This window comes from Schistocerca cancellata, chromosome 9 (assembly GCF_023864275.1).
Source record: "Schistocerca cancellata isolate TAMUIC-IGC-003103 chromosome 9, iqSchCanc2.1, whole genome shotgun sequence".
Lineage (NCBI taxonomy): Eukaryota > Metazoa > Arthropoda > Insecta > Orthoptera > Acrididae > Schistocerca > Schistocerca cancellata.
The window spans coordinates 188986034-189007114 of NC_064634.1; the positions used below are offsets into that span (position 1 = coordinate 188986034).

Here is a 21081-nt window from a genome sequence, read left to right on the forward strand (position 1 = left end):
GTTTACTGTAGTTCCAGACCTGTTCAGAGGACTGAATGTTCAGTGGCAGTACTTTAACTCTGGTTACGCATTTCAGGACAACCACAATGAATGTAATGTTAATAAATGTGACCTTTGTGACTACTTTTTTGATCCTGTGATGAGTCATCTGTAATGTTATACGCAGAAAACATGTATACTTGCAGCTATAATGTGCAGGAGTAGAACTGGGAGTGACATTTAAAAGTTCAAGAAATCTCTTTTATTACTTTCAGTTCTTCTAACATGTATGAGATCAAAATTTCACTACACACCCATAATTCTCTTAATTCATCACAAAAATGAATAAATTCGGTTACTGTATAAGCTAAATGATCATTAGAATGGAACTAAAATCAACTTATTAAATTGTACCAGTGATGTCCACACAGATGCTGTGATCCACTGAGTAGGTGACACAGTGGTTAATGCTCTGAACACACATCTAGGAGGAACTCGGTTAAAATCTCTACTGGGCTCTTTTGAGTTAGATTTTCTGTGAATTCCCTAAGTCATATATGGTAAACAAGAAACTTGGTTGCATTCACATGAGCAAAGTAAGCCATAAGATGCGAATTAGAGTTTTGAGAGGATTGAAGCCCCATGAAGATGAAAGATAATTAAATATTTTAATAAATTGCCTGTTTGGGGAAACAAACCATATACTTGAATGGTTTAGCTTCCATTTGTGAAGCTGTCAGAAGATGCTAAGAAAAAATGATAAGGAGGCAAATTGTTGAGAAATAAGATGCAAGTAAAAAAAAATTCAAAAAAAGTAGTGTAGAAGTATTTTTTCTACATTTAATTTGTTGCTTCTCTCAGGAACACACTCGTAATATCCTTATTATATTTTATGTATGATATATGCTTGTTAAAATGACGAAGAAATTACACCGTGTACTATCACCATATTATTTATTTGTTTGTGACATGTTTTATAGCTTGATTCTCTCACCTGCCTACATCTACATCTACAACCATACTCCGCAAGCCACCTGACGGTGTGTGGCGGAGGGTACCCTGAGTACCTCTATCGGTTCTCCCTTCTATTCCAGTCTCGTATTGTTCGTGGAAGGAAGGATTGTCGGTATGCTTCTGTGTGGGCTCTAATCTCTCTGATTTTATCCTCATGGTCTCTTCGCGAGATATACGTAGGAGGGAGCAATATACTGCTTGACTCTTCGGTGAAGGTATGTTCTCGAAACTTGAACAAAAGCCCGTACTGAGCTACTGATCGTCTCTCCTGCAGAGTCTTCCACTGGAGTTTATCTATCATCTCCGTAACGCTTTCGTGATTACTAAATGATCCTGTAACGAAGCGCGCTGCTCTCCGTTGGATCTTCTCTCTCTCTTCTATCAACCCTATCTGGTACGGATCCCACACTGCTGAGCAGTATTCAAGCAGTGGGCGAACAAGCATACTGTAACCTACTTCCTTTGTTTTCGGATTGCATTTCCTTAGGACTCTTCCAATGAATCTCAGTCTGGCATCTGCTTTACTGACGATCAACTTTATATGATCATTCCATTTTAAATCACTCCTAATGCATAATCCCAGATAATTTATGGAATTAACTGCTTCTAGTTGCTGACCTGCTATTTTGTAGCTAAATGATAAAGGATTTATCTTTCTGTGTATTCGCAGCACATTACACTTGTCTACATTGAGATTCAATTGCCATTCCCTGCACCAAGGCATCAATTCGCTGCAGATCCTCCTGCATTTCAGTACAATTTTCCATCGTTACAACCTCTCGATATACCACAGCATCATCTGCAAAAAGCCTCAGTGAACTTCCGATGTCATCTACAAGGTCATTTATGTATATTGTGAATAGCAACGGTCCTATGACACTCCCCTGCGGCACACTTGAAATCACTCTTACTTCGGAAGACTTCTCTCCATTGAGAATGACATGCTGCATTCTGTTATCTAGGAACTCTTCAATCCAATCACACAATTGGTCTGATAGACCATATGCTCTTACTTTCTTCATTAAACGACTGTGGGGAACTGTATTGAACGCCTTGCGGAAGTCAAGAAACACGGCATCTACCTGTGAACCCATGTCTATGGCCCTCTGAGTCTCGTGGACGAATAGCGCGAGCTGGGTTTCACATGACCATCTTTTTTGAAACCCATGTTGATTCCTACAGAGTAGATTTCTTGTCTCCAGATAAGTCATTATACTCGAACATAATACGTGTCCCAAAATTCTACAACTGATCGACTGATCGATGTTAGAGATATAGGTCTATAGTTCTGCACATCTGTTCGACGTCCCTTCCTTAAAACGGGGATGACATGTGCCCTTTTCCAATCCTTTGGAACGCTACGCTCTTGTAGAGACCTACGGTACACCGCTGCAAGAAGAGGGGCCAAGTTCCTTCGCGTACTCTGTGTAAAATCGAACTGGTATCCCGTCACGTCCAACGGCCTTTCCTTTTTTGAGCGATATTAATTGTTTCTCTATTCCTCTGTCATCTATTTCAATATCTACCATTTTGTCATCTGTATGACAATCTAACGAAGGAACTACAGTGCAGTCTTCCTCTGTGAAACAGCTTTGGAAAACACACTTAGTATTTCGGCCTTAAGTCTGTCACCCTCTGTTTCAGTACCATTTTGGTCACAGAGTGTCTGGACATTTTGTTTTGATCCACCTACCGCTTTGACATAAGACCAAAATTTCTTAGGATTTTCTGCCAAGTCAGTACATAGAACTTTACTTTCAAATTCATTGAACGCCTCTCGCATAGCCCTCCTCACACTACATTTGGCTTCGCGTAATTTTTGTTTGTCTGCAAGGCTTTGGCTATGTTTATATTTGCTGTGAAGTTCCCTTTGCTTCCGCAGCAGTTTTCTAACTCGGTTGTTGTACCACGGTGGCTCTTTTCCATCTCTTACGATCTTGCTTGGCACATACTCATCTAACACATATTGTACGATGGTTTTGAACTTTGTCCACTGATCCTCAACACTATCTGTACTTGAGTAAAAACTTTTGTGTTGAGCTGTCAGGTACTCTGTAATCTGATTTGTGCCACTTTTGCTAAACAGAAAAATCTTCCTTTTTTAATATTTCTATTTATGGCTGAAATCATCGATGCAGTAACCGCTTTATGATCGCTGATTCCCTGTTCTGCGTTAACTGTTTCAAATAGTTCGGGTCTGTTTGTCACCAGAAGGTCTAATATGTTATCGCCATGAGTCAGTTCTCTGTTTAACTGCTCAAGGTAGTTTTCAGATAAAGCACTTTAAAAAATTTCACTGGCTTCTTTGTCCCTGCCACCCGTTATGAACGTTTGAGTCTCCCAGTCTATATCCGGCAAATTAAAATCTCCACCCAGAACTATAACATTGTGGGGAAATCTACTCGAAATATTTTCCAAATTATCCTTCAGGTGCTCAACCACGACAGCTGCTGAGCCAGGGGGCCTATAGAGACATCCAATTACCATGTCTGAGCCTGCTTTAACCGTGATCTTCACCCAAATCATTTCACATTTCGGATCTCTGTCAATTTCCTTCGATACTATTGCACTTCTTATCGCTATAAACACGCCTCCCCCTTCACTGTCCAGCCTGTCTCTGCGGTATACATTCCAATCTGAGTTTAGGATTTCATTACTGTTTACGTCTGGTGTCAGCCAACTTTCTGCCCCTAGTACTATATGGGCGTTGTGACCGTTTATTAATGAGAGCAGTTCTGGGACCTTTCTATAGACGCTCCTGCAGTTTACTATTAGCACATTAATATTGTTACTCCCTGTTGCATTTTGCCTACTCCTACCTTGCCGCGTCTCAGGAGGCGTCTTTTCGGGCCTAGAGAGGGAATTCTCTAACCTAAAAAACCCCAATGTGCACTCCACATGTACTCCACTACCCTTGTAGCCGCTTCCGGCGTGTAGTGCACGCCTGACCTATTAAGGGGGACCCTAAATTTCTCCACCCGATAGCGGAGGTCGAGAAATTTGCACCCCAGATCTCTACAGAATCGTCTGAGCCTCTGGTTTAAGCCTTCCACTTGGCTCCAAACCAGAGGACCACGATCGGTTCTGGGAATGATACTACAAATAGTTAGCTCTGATTCCACCCCACGAGCAAGGCTTTCCGCCTTCACCAATTCCGCCAACCGCCTGTACGAACTGAGGATGACCTCTGAACCCAGACGGCAGGAGTCATTGGTGCCGACATGAGCAACAATTTGCTGTCGGGTGCACCCAGTGCTCTCTATTGCCGCTGGCAGGGCCTCCTCCACATCTCGGATGAGACCCCCCAGCAAGCAGACAGGGTGAACACTGGCCTTCTTCCCCGACCTTTCCGGTATTTCCCTAAGGGGCTCCATCACCCGCCTAACGTTGGAGCTTCCAATAACTAATAAACCCCTCCCCCCCGTGTGCCTGCTCGGACCTTGCTGAAGGAGCACATGTCCACTCACAGGCAGAGTGGGCGATGCCACACGGCCAGCCTCCACATTTACCCTCCGCCTCGTGCGCCGCGAACGCCGCTGAACCCACCACTCCCCTTGGGGAGAGGGTGGCCCAACCGCGCCCGGTACCCGCGAAGATGTCTCGACAGTAGGGACAGTGGGTGAAGCATGTAACACCTGGGGTGTACCATGCGACGCACCAGTCCCCCTCCTCCTTCCCCCCCACTGCCGCTACACTTTGAGGCAGCAGCCTGCAGACGGCTGACGGTGGCCATCAACACGCTCGGCTGTTCGCGAACAGTGGCCAGCTCCTCCTGTGTCCGTACACAGCAGCACACAGCATCTGACTGTGAGGGAACAAGAATATGAAATACATCTTGGAACAAATAAACAGTGTGACTGGTTGTATGCAGGGAATTTAGTTTTTCATTTAACGTATTGTAACACTTTCAGTTATTGGACATACTAATGCGCAGCTGTGTGCCATCAGTTAAATTTCATTGGAAGTGTCCAGGACATGCAATAAAACTGCTGATGATAAGACAGTCAAAGACAGTCAGCTGTAGTCTATTAAAACTTTAAAAATTATTAATTTTTTATATTTTGTGCCTTTTCACACACATGAGAATGTATACAGCTTCAGTATTTGCTTATGATACTCATATGAAGTTTCTTCTTTTTCATTCAAAAATGTGCATGGAATCTGTCGGAGAGAAATAGTAGTGACCTTCATGAGGAGTATTTCTAGTATAGCACATTTGGTGTATTTCTGGTCCAAGATGCTGGAGTTGGCAGTCATGTGTGCGTTAGGTGTGCTTGCTTGTGTGTATGAATGGTGTGTATGTGTTTCTCTTTTACTGATGGAGGCTGTGGCCAATAGCTTTATGTAAGTGTCTTTTAATCGTGCCTGTCTGCAACTTAACATGTCTTCTTTACAGTAAGCAGCAATCTATTTTTCGTACATTGTTGATACCCCTACCTGGAGTTTCCATTGTTTGATTTAGTAGAGTTGATAGGAAAAAATAGAGAGTTGTTTGGATGAAGGGAAAAAAAAGATGAAAGAATACCTCCTTGACTCAGGGTCTAAGTGATCTGGCCTACCTTTCTACGCTTCTGCAATCAGTGCCTCTTTCCCGAAGAAAAACTGTACAAATGCTGAAAGCCAGGATCAGTATTATTTTCTGTTTTAAGTGTTTCTGTCAACAATAGTAAGATTTTCATCTTCTGAAGGTAAGTACTGACCAATGATTCTTTCCTTGTCATTTAATGGTTTTCTGAATTGTATTTTGTCATTGGCACAGCAAAGAAAAAAAGGCTTTTAACACAACTGAATCTGTTAGATTCTACATTTTCATAAGGATATTTAGTATATGAGTCATACTTGTTTTAGGCGTGTGAGCCAATAGCTACTGATCTCTTGGAAGCTGCAGGATTTTCCAGAGACAATGGAATAACAACAGCTGCAGTTTGTGTGTATCCAGCAAGAGTGCCAGATGCAGTCCGCACATTAACAAGATTAGGTTTTAGCAACAGAGTTGCTGTGGCTTCAGGTAATATTTAGTGAGATAAAGAAATGTACTTGCATGATACTTGTATAAATTTATTAATTCACCTGTGTGCACAGATATCACATGGAGAGTCTTTGAGAAGGAAAGTTGTTACTCACCATACAGTGGAGATGCTGAGTCGCAGATAAGCACAACAAAAAGACTCTCACAATTAAAGCTTTTGCCCATTGGCATTCTTCAGCAATAGACACACATATACACACCCCCGCCCCCCCCCCACACACACACTCCCCCCCACACACACACTCCCCCCCACACACACACTCCCCCCCACACACACACTCCCCCCCACACACACACTCCCCCCCCACACACACACTCCACCCCCCACACACACACACTCCCCCCCCCACACACACACACACACACACACTCCCCCCCCCCACACACACACACACTCCCCCCCCCCCACACACACACACACTCCCCCCCACACACACACACTCCCCCCCCCACACACACACACACACTCCCCCCACACACACACACGCACCCCCCCCCACACACACACACTCCCCACACACACACACACTCCCCACACACACACACACTCCCCACACACACACACACTCCCCACACACACACACACACTCCCCACACACACACACACACTCCCCACACACACACACACACTCCCCACACACACACACACACACACACACACACACACACACACACACACACACACACACACACACACACACACACACACACTCTCTCTCTCTCTCTCTCTCTCCACACACACACACACACACACACACACACACACACACACACACACACTCCCCCCCCCCCACACACACACTCCCCCCCCACACACACACACACCCACACACACACCCCCCCCACACACACACTCCCCCCCCCACACACACACTCCCCCCCACCCCCCACCCCCCCACACACACACACTCCCCCCCCCCCACACACACACACACACACACACACTCCCCCCCCCACACACACACACTCCCCCCCCACACACACACACTCCCCCCCCCCCACACACACACTCAAACGCCCCCCCCCCCACACACACTCCCCCGCCACCCCCCCCACACTCCCCCCCCACACACACACAAACACACACACACACACACTCCCCCCCACACACACACTCCCCCCACACACACACTCCCCCCCCCACACCCACCCACCCCCCCCACACACACACACACTCCCCCCACACACACACACACACTCCCCCCCCCCCACACACACTCCCCCCCCACACACACACTCCCCCCCACATACGCTCCCCCCACATACGCTCCCCACACACTCCCCCCCCCACACACACACTCCCCCCCACACACACACTCCCCCTCCACACACACTCCCCCCACACACACACTCCCCCACACACACGCTCCCCCCACCCCCACCCCCACACTCTCCCCCCCAACATACACACTCTCCCCCCCAACATACACACTCTCCCCCCCAACATACACACTCTCCCCCCCAACATACACATTCTCCCCCCCAACATACACACTCTCCCCCCAACATACACACTCCGCCCCCCACACACACACACTCCCCCCCACACTCCCCCCCCACACACACACTCCTCCCCCCACACTCACACTCCCCCCCCCACACTCACACTCCCCCCCCCCACACTCACACACACACTCCCCCCCCACACTCACACACACACTCCCCCCCACACACACTCCCCCCCCCCACACACACTCCCCCCCCACACACTCCCCCCCCCCACACACACTCCCCCACACACACACTCCCCCCACACACACACTCCCCCCCACACACACACGCCCGCTCCCCACACACACTCCCCCCCACACACACATTCCCCCTCCCCACACACATTCCCCCTCCCCACACACACTCCCCCCCACACACATTCCCCCCCACACACACACACTCTCCCCCCCACACACACACACACACACTCCACCCACACCCACCCACACACACACACACACACACACACACACACACACACACACACACACACACACACACACACACACACACACACTCCCCCCCCCCCCACACACACACACACACTCCCCCCCACCACACACTCCCTCTCCCCCCAACACACACTCCCTCTCCCCCCAACACACACTCCCCCCACCCACACACACACACACACACTCACACAAATGACTGAAGTCTCAGGCAACTGAAACCACACTGCTAGCAACAGCACCATTGCATGATGGGAGTGGTAACTGGGTGGGGGAAAGGAGGAGGCTTGGGTGGGGAGGGGGAAGGATAGTACTGGGGGGTGGTGGACAGTGAAGTACTGCAGGTTAGACGGAGGACAGGGGAGAGATGGTGAGGGGAGATGGGGAGGAAGTAGTGGAAAAGGAGAGAACAAAAAAGACTGGGTATGGTGATGGAATGACGGCTCCGTAGTGCTAGAATGGGAACAGGGAAATAGGCTGGATGGGTGAGGACAGTGACTTATGAAGGTTGAGGTCAAGAGGGTTACGGCGATGTAGGATGTATTACAGGGAGAGTTCTCACCCGTGCATTTCAGAAAAGCTGGTGTTGTTGGGAAGGATCCGTATGGCACAGGCTGCAAAGCAGTCATTGAAATGCAGGATATCATGTTTGGCAGCATGTTCAGCAACAGGATGGTCCACTTGTTTCTTGACCACAGGTTGTCGATGGCCATTCATGTGGACAGACAGCTTGTTGGCTGTCATGCCTACATCGAATGCAGGACAGTAGTTGCAGCTTAGCTTGTAGACCACATGACTATTTCACCAGTAGCCCTGCCTTTGATGGGATAGGTGATGTTAATGACTGGACTGCAGTAGGTGGTGGTGGGAGGATGTATGGGACAGGTCTTGCATCTAGGTGTATTAGAGGGGTATGAGCCATGAGGTAAGGGATTGGGAGCAGGGGTTGTGTAAGGATAGATGAGTATATTGGGTAGGTTCGGTGGATGGCGAAATACCACTGTAGGAGGAGTGGGAGGGTGGTGGGCAGGAAATCTCCCATTTCAGGGCACGACAAGAGGTAATCAAAACCCTGGTGGAGAATGTAATTCAGTTACTCCAGTCCTGGGTGGTACTGAGTTACGACAAGGAATGTTTCTCTGTCGCCGGACGGTGGGACTTTGGGAGGTGGTGGGAGACTGGAAAGATAAGGTCTTTTTACATTCCCGTAACCCTCCTAGCCTCAACCATCTTAAGTCACTGTCCTCACCCATCCAGCCTCTTCCCTGTTCCCATTCCAGCACTACACAGCCGTCATTCTACTATCACACCCAGTCTTTCTATTTCTACTCTTTTCCACTACTTCCCCCCCCCCCCCCCCCCCGTCCTCTCTCCATCACACCCCTACCCTCCGTCTAACCTGCAGCACTTCACTGTCCACCACCCCCACCATACTATGCCTCCCCCTCCCCATCCCAGCCTCCTCTTTACCCCCACCATACTATCCCTCCCCCTCCCCATCCCAGCCTCCTCCTTATCCCTGCCCAGTCGCCTCTCCCATCATGCACTGGTGCTGCTGGTCACAGTGTGGTTTCAGTTGCCTAAGACTGCATTTGTGTGTGCGAGTTGTGGTTGCATGTGTGTGTGTGTGTGTGTGTGTGTGTGTGTGTGTGTGTGTGTGTGTGTGTGTTTGTTGGCGTTGGCCAATGGCTGAAAGCTTTAATTGTGTGAGTCTTGTTGTGAGTAGCAACTGTCCTTCTCATTACATTGTTACATTCCATCCTGGATTCTCCATTGTTTGAAGGAGAATCTATGTTGCTTAAAACAGGCATATGCATTAAGAGAGAGGAGTGATGTATCATGAGCTTCTTCCAAAAACTACAATAAAAATCAGCTATCATTATCATTGACAATCTTCTACGCTCCATGTTTCCATAAAATAAGCTAGTAATGAATATTCGATAATGTGGTATGAAATTACGCATACAAAGATTTGTTTGCACATTCTAAAACCAGTGTAAACCATACAGGTTATGCCAACGAGGGTAGGATGTTAAATCTAGAATTTTTTTTATGGCCAAGCCCCCCACCTCCACAGAGGCGATAAAAAACATCCATCAGTGTCCACATATATACAACTTCTCCATATACCACCAAAATGTGCAGTCAATAACAAACAAGCTTGCAGAAATCAAACTCTTATTCACAACAGACCTACAATATGTAAATGTCATTTGCATTACAGAACATTGGCTGAAACCAGACCAAATTAGTTCAGCTAGCATACCTGGTTACACATTAGCTTCCCACTACTGCAGGAAAAACCAGAAAGGTGGAGGTGCTGCCACATTTATAAAAAGTTCCGTAAACTATAGAAGTTTTGATCAGTTTCACCACTTAAATAAAGAAAACGATTTTGAGGCAGCTGTAATCAAAATTCTAGAAGCAAATATAATCATAACATGTATCTATCATTCTCCAACAGGCAATGTATGTGTCTTCCTAAAAAACCTTGAAATACTCCTAAACAAACTTCACCAAAACAAAAAGGTACTAATTTTATGTGGTGATTTCAATGTTGATTTCCAGTCTACAGGGCATGTGAAAGGATCCCTACTGAATCTCACTAACTCATTCAGCCTGAATCCCACAGTAACATTCCCCACAAGGTGCAAAAACAACACCAAACACCAAAACCACACTTGACCAGATATTTGTAAACTGTCCCTACCACAGAGTCAGACCTCTGGACACAGGCTGTAGTAATCACTGTGGCCAAGTCCTATACCATACAAATGTTCTCCTCTTAGACGGCAACAACAAATACACAACTAAAGTAAGAAACTACAGCAATGAGAACATGAAAATCTTCAATGATACCTTAGATGCAGAAACATGGAACAAAGTATATGAAGCAGACGATACAGACAACAAAATGGAATCATTTCTAAACACATTTCTATATCACTTCAATATTGCCTTTCCTCTTAAACTCAAATACATCACATCAAAAGAACCCAATAAGAAGCCATGGATAACAACTGGTATATAGATTTCCTTCAGAAGGAGAGAGATCTGTTGAAGTATCTAAAAAATAACACCACCATCCCCACCCCATCTGAAGAAAGATATGTCAAGCAATATATCAAAATCCTTAAAAAAAAAAGTCATAGCACTAGCAAAGCAAATGGCAAATGACAACTATGTGGCAACATCCTCAAACAAAACCAAGGTAGTGTGGAACATTATAAGGAACGAAACAAATTAACAGCCATGTAAACATGAAAACACTATCCTGATCCTCAACACCACCAGATTTACTAATCCACAAGAAATTGCAAATATTTTCAACAATTACTGTGAAAATATTGTTAAAAATCTGTTACAAAGCTTCAACAAACCCACACCCAACAGACAAAATAACAACTCCTGTAGAATCTATATTCTTCTGGGAAACTACTCCTGAAGGAATAGTACTAAGTGCAAAGTACCTCAAGAATAAATTCTCATCTTGAATCGATGACATCCCACATTTTATCATCAAAAACTGCATAAACAAAATAGCTCTCCCACTCTCAAATGTGTACAACCCATCGTTGATGGCAGGTACATTTCCAAAATGCAGGCAAGTGTCTGAAGTTATCCCAGTCTTTAAGAAAGGTGAAAAACCTCGACGCAGAAAATTACAGACCCATATCGCTGTTAGCTGTGTTTGGTAAACTTTTGGAGAGATTAGTTCACCAAAGACTAATAAATTTTCTTGATGAGAACCAGGTCCTATCTGATGCTCAGCACAATTTCAGTAAAAACAAATCCACGACAACTGCCATATATGTGTATTTACACTCTACCCTAGATGCTCTAGACAAAAACAAAAAGCAGTTGGGATCTTCCTAGCTCTGTCCAAGGCATTTGTGTCATAGACCACAAGATTCTTCTCAACAAACTGGAGTCATATGGCATCAGAGGTGCCCCACTAAACTGGTTCAGCTCATACCTGACAAATAGGAAACAAAAAGTGTCAATAAAACATAACAACCAAGGACATTTCGAAACATACTACTCTGACAATTGCAATATTACACAAGGTGTGCCCCAAGGCTCAATACATGGACATACCGTCAAACATCAATGCCAGCACCAGTACACTCTTTGCAGATGATACTAGTATCCTCATAACAAGCAAAAATGAACATGAACTCCAAGAGGCCATAAATGGAAATACAGACGAACTTGGTGATTGGTTTGAGAAAAACAAGCTCATAGTTAACACAAAGAAAACCACTTACCTAAACTTCCACCTAAGATCAAATAAAATTATGCCTGATATGAAATTATATATACGGTTCCCAAATATCCCCAAATACAGAAACAAGATTTCTAGGCCGATGGATTCAGGATAATCTAAAATGGCAAACATGCATTAATAAAACTAATAGTAAGCTAAACCAACTGTGCTATGCCCTATGAACCCTCGCATTCTGCACAAGCCCATAAACTGTTCACACGGCCTACTATGCACAATTCCACAGTGTAATGCAGTATGGTATTATATTCTGGGTAGACTCTACACATAGCCCAAACATTCTCCTCACCCAAAAGAGAGGTTTAAGAATAATGAACAAGGCAAAACCGACTGATAGCTGCAGACCTCTCTTCCAAAAGTTGCCCATCCTACCCCTAGGCAGCCTGTATATACTAGAACTATGCAAATTTGTAAAAAGTAATATTACAAAATTTAATAAAAATGTAAATGTCCATGATTATGGTACTAGACAGAAAATGGAACTCCATGTTAAAGAAATGCGCACCTCTGCCTTTAAAAACTTTCCCTTCAACAAAGACATTAAAATATACAATAGCCTGCCATCAGAAATAAAAAACAGTAAGTCCCTGACTGTATTTAATAAAAAATTAAAATCATTCCTACTTGATCATTGTTTCTACAGTGCAGGTGAATTTCTGCTCCACATGGGTGGAAAAAAACATTAATGCAAGTATGTGCAAAAATCTTGCATCTATATCATCTGCTACTAAGCAAATTAAGTGCAGAAAGAATATCCAACCAGGTACTGTTGTGTATATGTCTTACAGGAATATAGCACTAAAATACAAATGTGTAACTGAGTACGTAATTTGTGTGTTCATAAATTTGTGTGTCCATAACTTCTCAGAAAATACATATGTAAGCTCATGTTTGTGTAAACTTTTGGCATATTACTTCATGCCAGCAAATTATCACACTGTCCAACATCAAATGTATGTTTGTGCATCACCATGTGCATGTCATGTACAGTATTGGTTCATAGGACAATAACTAAATAAATAAAAAACACTTTTGGGTAATCTGTCACTGAGTGCTGTAACAGTGTAGCTCTGAATCAATTCATAAAATCAGTTCAAAGTTTAAGTTGTAGATTGCATTTCCTTAACAATTAAATCGGGAGTATTTGCAAACCATTGCATTTCTAGAGTGGGAAATAGTACTTATCTTGAAGAATTCAGCACGGGGTGGGGGTGGGGGGTGATGGCCATTGTTCAGTTGTTGTTTGTTCATTCAGTGTAAATATCGTAGGTCCATTCCTTTCTTTGGATTTTTCTGTGTTCTTAAGCATTTCTCGTGTTTTTGCCTTTTTTGGTGTCTGTGTGAGGAATTTTGGGAGTATAGGGGGAGGGGGGGGGGGAATAAAACGGAGTTATTTGGATAATTTTCTTCATGTATTAATTCCAAATAACTCACAAACAACTAACTGCAACTTCATTACGACTTGAGCTGACTCACACTCGAACTAACGTCTACTGACCCCCACCCTCACATATTATTTTATCATAAAATAGCTGTTATGGCGCCTTAATCAAAACCTGAAGTACGAAATCCCAACTGCCCTGCCCCAAAACTAACTTGTGCCACAACTATCTGCATTGGCCTAATACTAGTCGTCATATAGAAAAGTTAGAATTCATGGTCTTACAGTGTTGTTATAATTAACATATATGTAATTTACAATGGAGAAAAACTTGTAAAAAATTTTTTATGCGTGACAGTATGCTCAACAAAAAAAGCAAAGACAGCTTTTATATAAATAGTTTCATAAAATATTGAGTCTTCTGATAAATTTTGTAAGATGAATATTTTTAACAGTTAATGTTACAGCCTGTAAGCTTTCAATAAAAACAAAATAAAAAGTATAAATAATAATAAAATAAAACAAATAAATATTTTACTTGCTTACAGTAGTGGTAAATCCAATACTAAATCTTTGACATTTTGTATGAAATATTGTTTTAACTCAAATTAAAGACTTTTAACTTAGTTTGTTTACAATATGAACAAAGTTTTGTCATTTGATATGTTAGTATCAAATTACTATCCACTGAAGTTTTAATTATTACTCTTCATAACTCAGTACAATGATGAATGTAAGCTGAAAATTGGAACATGGTCATACATACATTTTCAGATAACGAAACTTTTGTGCATTGTGAAAGACTTACTACTATTGGTGAGTCTGTCTGTTACATTACAGTAGCCAGCTGCAGGTGATAGATTTTGTTGAAAAAATAGATTCTGTGTTGTGACCCTTTCTGTGTTCTAAATGGTTCAGAATGGCATTACAATGGTCAGCAGTGCAGTGTAAGGTGACAGGCTCAACACAGCCATCAATCCTCACTGCTGGCCACTGCTTGCCCATGTAGAAAGGATCCCCAACATTGGCATGGAAGGTACCTTGGAAGCTGGTACGGAGAGTGTTCTGATCATAATTTATTGAATTATGAATTTGTATAAGTAAAAGAAGTTCCACCATGCAGTTATTATATGTATATATTTTGCAGTTGATTTCAAAGGATTTTAGCTAGATTTTCAGTGCAAATTATTCATCTGTGATTTTGTAAGGAGAGAAAGTATGCTAAGTCAGAACAATGTCCTGTCAACAGGCATGAAACTAATGCAAACCATTGTGAAAAATGTTAATGACTGATTCCATATTCAAATATGAAAATCAGTGATGGCCATTCACCAACTTCTGAAGTAAGGTGCATTGTATTTTAAAAGACCTCCTCACTCTGTTGGCATCAATAATAGCAAAATCAACACAAAGGACAAATACAGGCATTTAACACCAATGCAGCTATTTGTGCAATAATAGAAAATGAGCAAGTGGCTGTTAAAAACAGAAAATTACTTAACTCTGGACTTGTTGATGTTGTGTTGTTCTTTGGCAGGTTGTCTAGTTCAGTGATCTCACTTCCTACTGCAGGTATAAGTTGTTGCTTTCGTATATGTATGATGAAATGTATTAATGAAGCCGATGTGTTTAATGTATGTTAATTCATTCACTTCACAGTCCTCATCACATATAATTTGAAGAAAATATAAAAAAAAAAACTATATTCAGTACAGGTCAGTATGCTTGCATCTGTCTTATTCCATCTTAACTGAACAATACTAGATTCCAGAGTCCAGCCAACTATGCCATCACACAACTACAACTGACTCACAACTTGACTAGACACAGACTGCTAAACAAAATTCAGCAATGAAGATGCCATATCTCGTAGCTCACCGATATTTGAATGCATCAATATTTACATCCAAAGATATGTTTACAGTATTGATATGATCAAAATTATTTCTAAGAAGGTATAAATATATTTAACGTTTCATAAAAGCAATGTTTGTAGGAAATAGTGTTATATTAGTAAAAGTATTGTGAAGCTCATTACTGTAACCTTTGTAGTATCATAATCAACAGTACTTTGTGAAAAATGAGCTATGATCAGTAGTTCCATTACAGAATGAACATGTGTTTGTCAAAGACAGCTAAGTATCCTATAGATCGTCAAGAAGTCACGCAGCTCCATTGAAGCTAAGTCTTACTTTAGAAGTTTGTGATTGGGCATAAATCATTTTCATACATGTTTAGCAATCATCTTTCACCATTTTCATGCTTGTTGGAGGAATATTGGGTGATTTCATCTCAAATCATAAAGGTCAAGAGTGAATGTATCACATCATCACTATTTCAAAGTTTGCTGAAAAAAATAATGTTGATGTTCTGCATTATAGCTCTCCAAAACTACAATATTTTGATTTTTTTATGATTTGTTAAAATGCTACAGACCTCTCTAAATGAAAATATTTGTGAAAATATTGTAACGAAAGGGAAAATTGAGAAATTGTAATAAAGAAACCAAAAGTGATAGAGATCTGAATTAATTTTCAATAAATACTTTGTTCCCAATACTACTATGAGATATGATAAAGACATACATACTTCTGAGCTTTTCTTTTATGAATAAACTATAAAAATTTGTAACTTTTTGTGAATTTCAAAATTGTGTTTTGAAAATATGAATAGACACAAGGTGTGAACTGTCTTGAGAAATAAAGTGGAAGGACTGCTGTCAGCTATGACATTAGTGCAAGAAATTCTTAAACTAACAGAATATTTGTACATAAGGATGAAAGAATATGAAAACTTTTGATTATTTATAAATTATTTTCTCCAAAACCCCATCCTAAATGTTCAAAAAATTTCATCGTATTGTGGGTGATAATCAAACCTACATATACTTAGACATTTATTTACTTGGAGTAACATTGAAAGAACAGTTCTAAATTAAAAGAATAAACATCAAAATCAGCTACTCGTCCAAGGAACAAACAATGCGCGTGACTGATCGGTCTCTTGTTCCCACTCAACCCCCGCCCCCCTTAAAGTGCAGAACACTTCAGATGTAGGGGTACTTAAATTTGACTTGTCGTCCAGCTCTTGTATGGATGTGTTGGTGTGAGCACAGGTGTGACTGGTTTTTCTATAGTCTTCTGGCATCTTGGTGTTGACTCTTCAGTTCAACTGGGTGCAGGCCGCCTGACCCTCGATCATCCTGAACTGGAAGAGTGCTTTCATGCTTCAGTGATGGTAAGGTCCATGATGGTTTCACTCTTTCAATGGTCACACTGACAATTTTTCCATTTTGCGAGATGTCTATAGTATGGGCATTACGTCGCAGTACTTGGTATGGCTCAGTATATGAAAGTTGTAGGGGAACCCCTACGGCTTCTGTGCACAATATGACATGTGAGCAATCCGCCAATGCTTTGTGCATGAAGACTGGATGTTCACCATGGTAGGATGCTGGTGGCCCTCTCACCCTTGCCACATAGTCGCGAATGTGTTGTAACAACAGTAGTAGCTCCGTTTATGGTTGCAGTGGTGCCATTGTGAGATAGTCTGCAGGAATTCTCAATGGTTCTTTATAAACCATCTCCGCCACTGATGCGCCTATGTCCGCCTTATATGCAGTTTGTAAACCTAGAAGTACTAGAGGTAGCACCTCTGTCCAACTCTGTGTCATGAGGGCCACCTTCAGTGTTCTGTGCCACCTTTCCACCATCCCTTTGCTTGCTGGGTGATAACTGGTTGTGTGGTGATGCTGGAATCCACACAGTGTAGCCAGTTCATTGAACAGATTAGATTCGAATTGCCGACACTGATCTGTTGTAATATGTAGGGGCATCCGAAACATGCTAACCAATGTATAACAATTGCCTTTGCTATTGTCTCAGCTGCGATATCTGTCACTGGTGTAGCCTCTGCCCATCTTGTGCATCTGTCTACTGCCGTGAGCAAGTATTTATAACCCTCTGAGGGTGGAAGTGGTCACACTATGAGGGTAGAAGTGGACACACCTCTGGATGAACATGTCATCCTACTTTACAATGCTGGCATTGAAGGCATGTGCAACTTCAATTCCTGGTATCCTTTTTAATTGATGGCCATATATCTATAGTGGTCACGAGGGAGGAGGTAGGCACTGCATTTATTCCATACACAGGCGCACTCTCGGGGAAAATCGCCCGCATTCTGAAGAAACACCAGGTCGGAACTGTGTTTTGTCCTCCAAATAAAACTCGTGCACTGGTGGGGAGTGCCAAAGATGACCTCGGTTTGGGAAAGGCTGGCGTGTACCAGATTCCGTGTCAATGTGGCAAGTCGTATATTGGTCAGACAATGCGTACCATTGAGGATCGTTGCCTTGAACACCAGAGGCACACTCGACTGATGTATCCGAGCAAGTTGGCTGTTGCTGAACATTGTTTGTCAGAAAATCACGCCATGGAGTATGACCGCATGAGGATTCTGGTACAGACGTTGAGATACTGGGACAGCGTTGTTAGAGAGGCCATCGAAATTCACACCAATGACGACCTCATAAACTGTGACTGTGGCTATAATCTTAGCAAGGCTTGGGAACCAGCGATTGGGTTAATCAAGAGTAAATCGAGCAAATGTATAGTTGTGACGACCACGGCGGACAGAGCCATCACACCGACGTCATCTCAGACGGCGTCGCAATCTGTTCCACCGCGCGACCGTGGCGTGGGGCGCGGATGGCGGAGGGTATTTAAATTGGCCTTCCAGGTCTCCTGACCTAAATCCATGTGACTTCTGGTTGTGGGGATACTTGAAAAATTGTGTCTATAGGGGAACATATCTGTGATGTTTCAGCATCCTGCAATGTGTACAGCCCAGACTGCACCACTTGGAACCCCATCAGTTTCGTTACTACCATGTGGTACAAGGACATGCTGAAAAGTAATTGCTCCAAATTTGTAATCTGAAAACCCTTAAAGCATTTCAAGTAAAACAAACATTATTAACATTCTACATCTTTATTCTTCATGTCTATGTACTTGCAGCCCTCTGCCATTTGACAGCTCCGAATTGTTTCATGTAATGGTGGCAATGTGTAATGTAACTGTGCTGATGCATAAGAAACAGCATGCTTTAATCAAGTTTCGAATTCTAAGTGTTTGTCCACACGTGGAGTAGCCTCTCCTTCAGTCATCAAACTTACCCCATTTGATTTTTGTCTGTTTCCAAAACTTAAAAAACTCCTTTGAGGACTTCACTTTGATAGTGATGGAACGGTGCAAACAGAGGTAAGGTAATGGCTCCGTCAACAATGTCAAACATTCTGTTGGGATAGTATCAACAAACTGGCCTTTCATTGGGAGAAATGTGTTTGTTGCCAGGGTGACTATGTTAACATGAAGACTACATATGTAGAATTTTAATAACTTTTGTGTTCTTCAAAAATCCTGAAGTGTTTTCACATAAATTCAGAGGTATGATGTTTCAGCGTGCCCTTGTAATATTTCTTCACTTATAACAAATATTTGTGTCTCAGGGTTTCCAAGAGTAGATGATTTTTCTGTTTGCAAATCTTAATCTTTAGTGTCAGGTCTTCCTGTTGATGATAACTACATAATCCCACCTTCACATGTTTCGCATTGTTTATAAAGCAGACTTCCATCAATTGGCAAAAGTTTCTCTCAGCACTCCATTCCAGTGCAGTTCCATACAAAATGAACAGAAAAAGAAAATTTTAGTTAATTTCTGATGCATTCTCATCCTTCTATTTAAATAACTTCATTACATTTTCACTTTCGGATCTTGTTTATAATGTTCCAAGACATCCATTTGCTATTAATTTCAATTCATGAAAGTAAAAGTCACTTACAAAACTTGTTATATCATGTCAGGACAAAGTGCCATGGAGTGTTAGAAGCAAGAAGGTGGAAACATTTTTGCTCAAGAAGTATTAGTTGAGAGAATGAAAGAGCAACAAAAAGTGTTAAGGGAGAAACAAAGAACATAACATTAATGTGAAAGTATTCATTTATTTATTTCTGAAGTTAACTGATTGAATTTTGATGTGGGTGTTAAAGAACACACATCTGTTTATTGACATAGTACCTCAGTCAACAAGTTCAAGTAATGCACAAAATAAATAGACACCTTCTGGATCATGTCTTTTATTATGGACTACTGTTTTCAGTCAGTGGTGCAGATCATTTTCAGCTTTGATGCTGCTAAGTACAGTTTGTACACTACAGCAAATTTCACTTTGTGGTGCCAGGCCTGAAGATGATCTACAGCACAAGTTGAAACTGATGGTTGGTAATAAAAGAAGTGATCTGGGTGCTATCTGTTTATTTATTATAAGAAAAGAGATTATGGTTCCAATGACATGGCATTGATTATGAAATGCACAGAGATGACTGAACACTGTCATTTAGAAGCTAAAGGCTTCAGCATACAGAAGAGATTTGCAGCTTCCAAGAAAGTGAGAATATTATACAGCAACAGAAGTTGACACTAGATAATAAATTTCCAGTGAACAGTGGAGCCAAAAATTCTGTGATTCCAAGTTTTGGTCTTTATGTAGAAATATGGTATTAGCATACTTCTACAGCTGTCATGAGTAATGAGTGAGAGACACAAACTACAATACTGTGTCCAGAAATTAATGTGCTTGGATTCCAGAAGTGCATGATTGAAAGTTCCGTTTAGAATTTTTGGAGACCAGAAGAACCAATGGAGAGGGAGGCTATTACAGAATTAGAGATCACTTACAGTGAGAATCTAGTGCACTTTGACTACGAAACATGATAGCCACCAAGACCACCAAAACAACACAGATTGTGAGCTGGGTGTGCAAGCAAGCATGCAGTCCGTTGTGTTAATGTAGATCGCACCTTTGGGCTAATGTCATTCAGAAGAATTTTGAAACAGATTACGATCCATCAGTTGGTTGCAGTAGCCACATGCATTTTGGTTGTTCATGGGTATTCAACACATTCTCAGAAAATTGCTGCAGTGTTCTGTACACACCAACTGGTATCTCCCATAAATAATTTCATAGAAAAAATTAGCACAGCTCTAGAGAAAAAAAGTAAAGTAGCCAGAATTTTCTGCGACCTGACAAAGGCTTTTGATTCCGTAAATCATTCCTTGCTAATCCACAAACTAGAAAAATATGGGATTAAGGGTGCAGTACTTCAGTGGCTTACTTCTTACTTATCTAATAGAAAATGGAGAACAATCATCTCTTCAAATGGTGTAATTTACCATTCAGACTGGAAAACAATAACTCAGGGTGTCCCGCAAGGTTCGATCCTCGGCTCAATTCTCTTTCTATTGTATGTCAACGACTTACCATTAATATACCATTAACATACCAATAATATATCTCGTGTACTGAAGCTCCAGAAGAAAACTATCAGAAATATGTACACTGCACAGCAAAGAGAATCATGGTATCCATTATTACAGAAACTAAAAATCTTGA

The 21081-nt window shown here is 42.2% G+C and overlaps 1 protein-coding gene across 1 annotated transcript in view; it reads left to right on the top strand.

The window, feature by feature from the left end:
* LOC126100637 (deoxyribose-phosphate aldolase) overlaps positions 1-21081 on the top strand; it is a 161128-nt gene that overhangs the window by 45300 nt on the left and 94747 nt on the right. The window contains exon 3 of the mRNA XM_049911266.1: positions 5842-6001. Coding sequence (XP_049767223.1) covers positions 5842-6001 — 160 coding nt within the window. The remainder of the gene's footprint in view (positions 1-5841; positions 6002-21081) is intronic.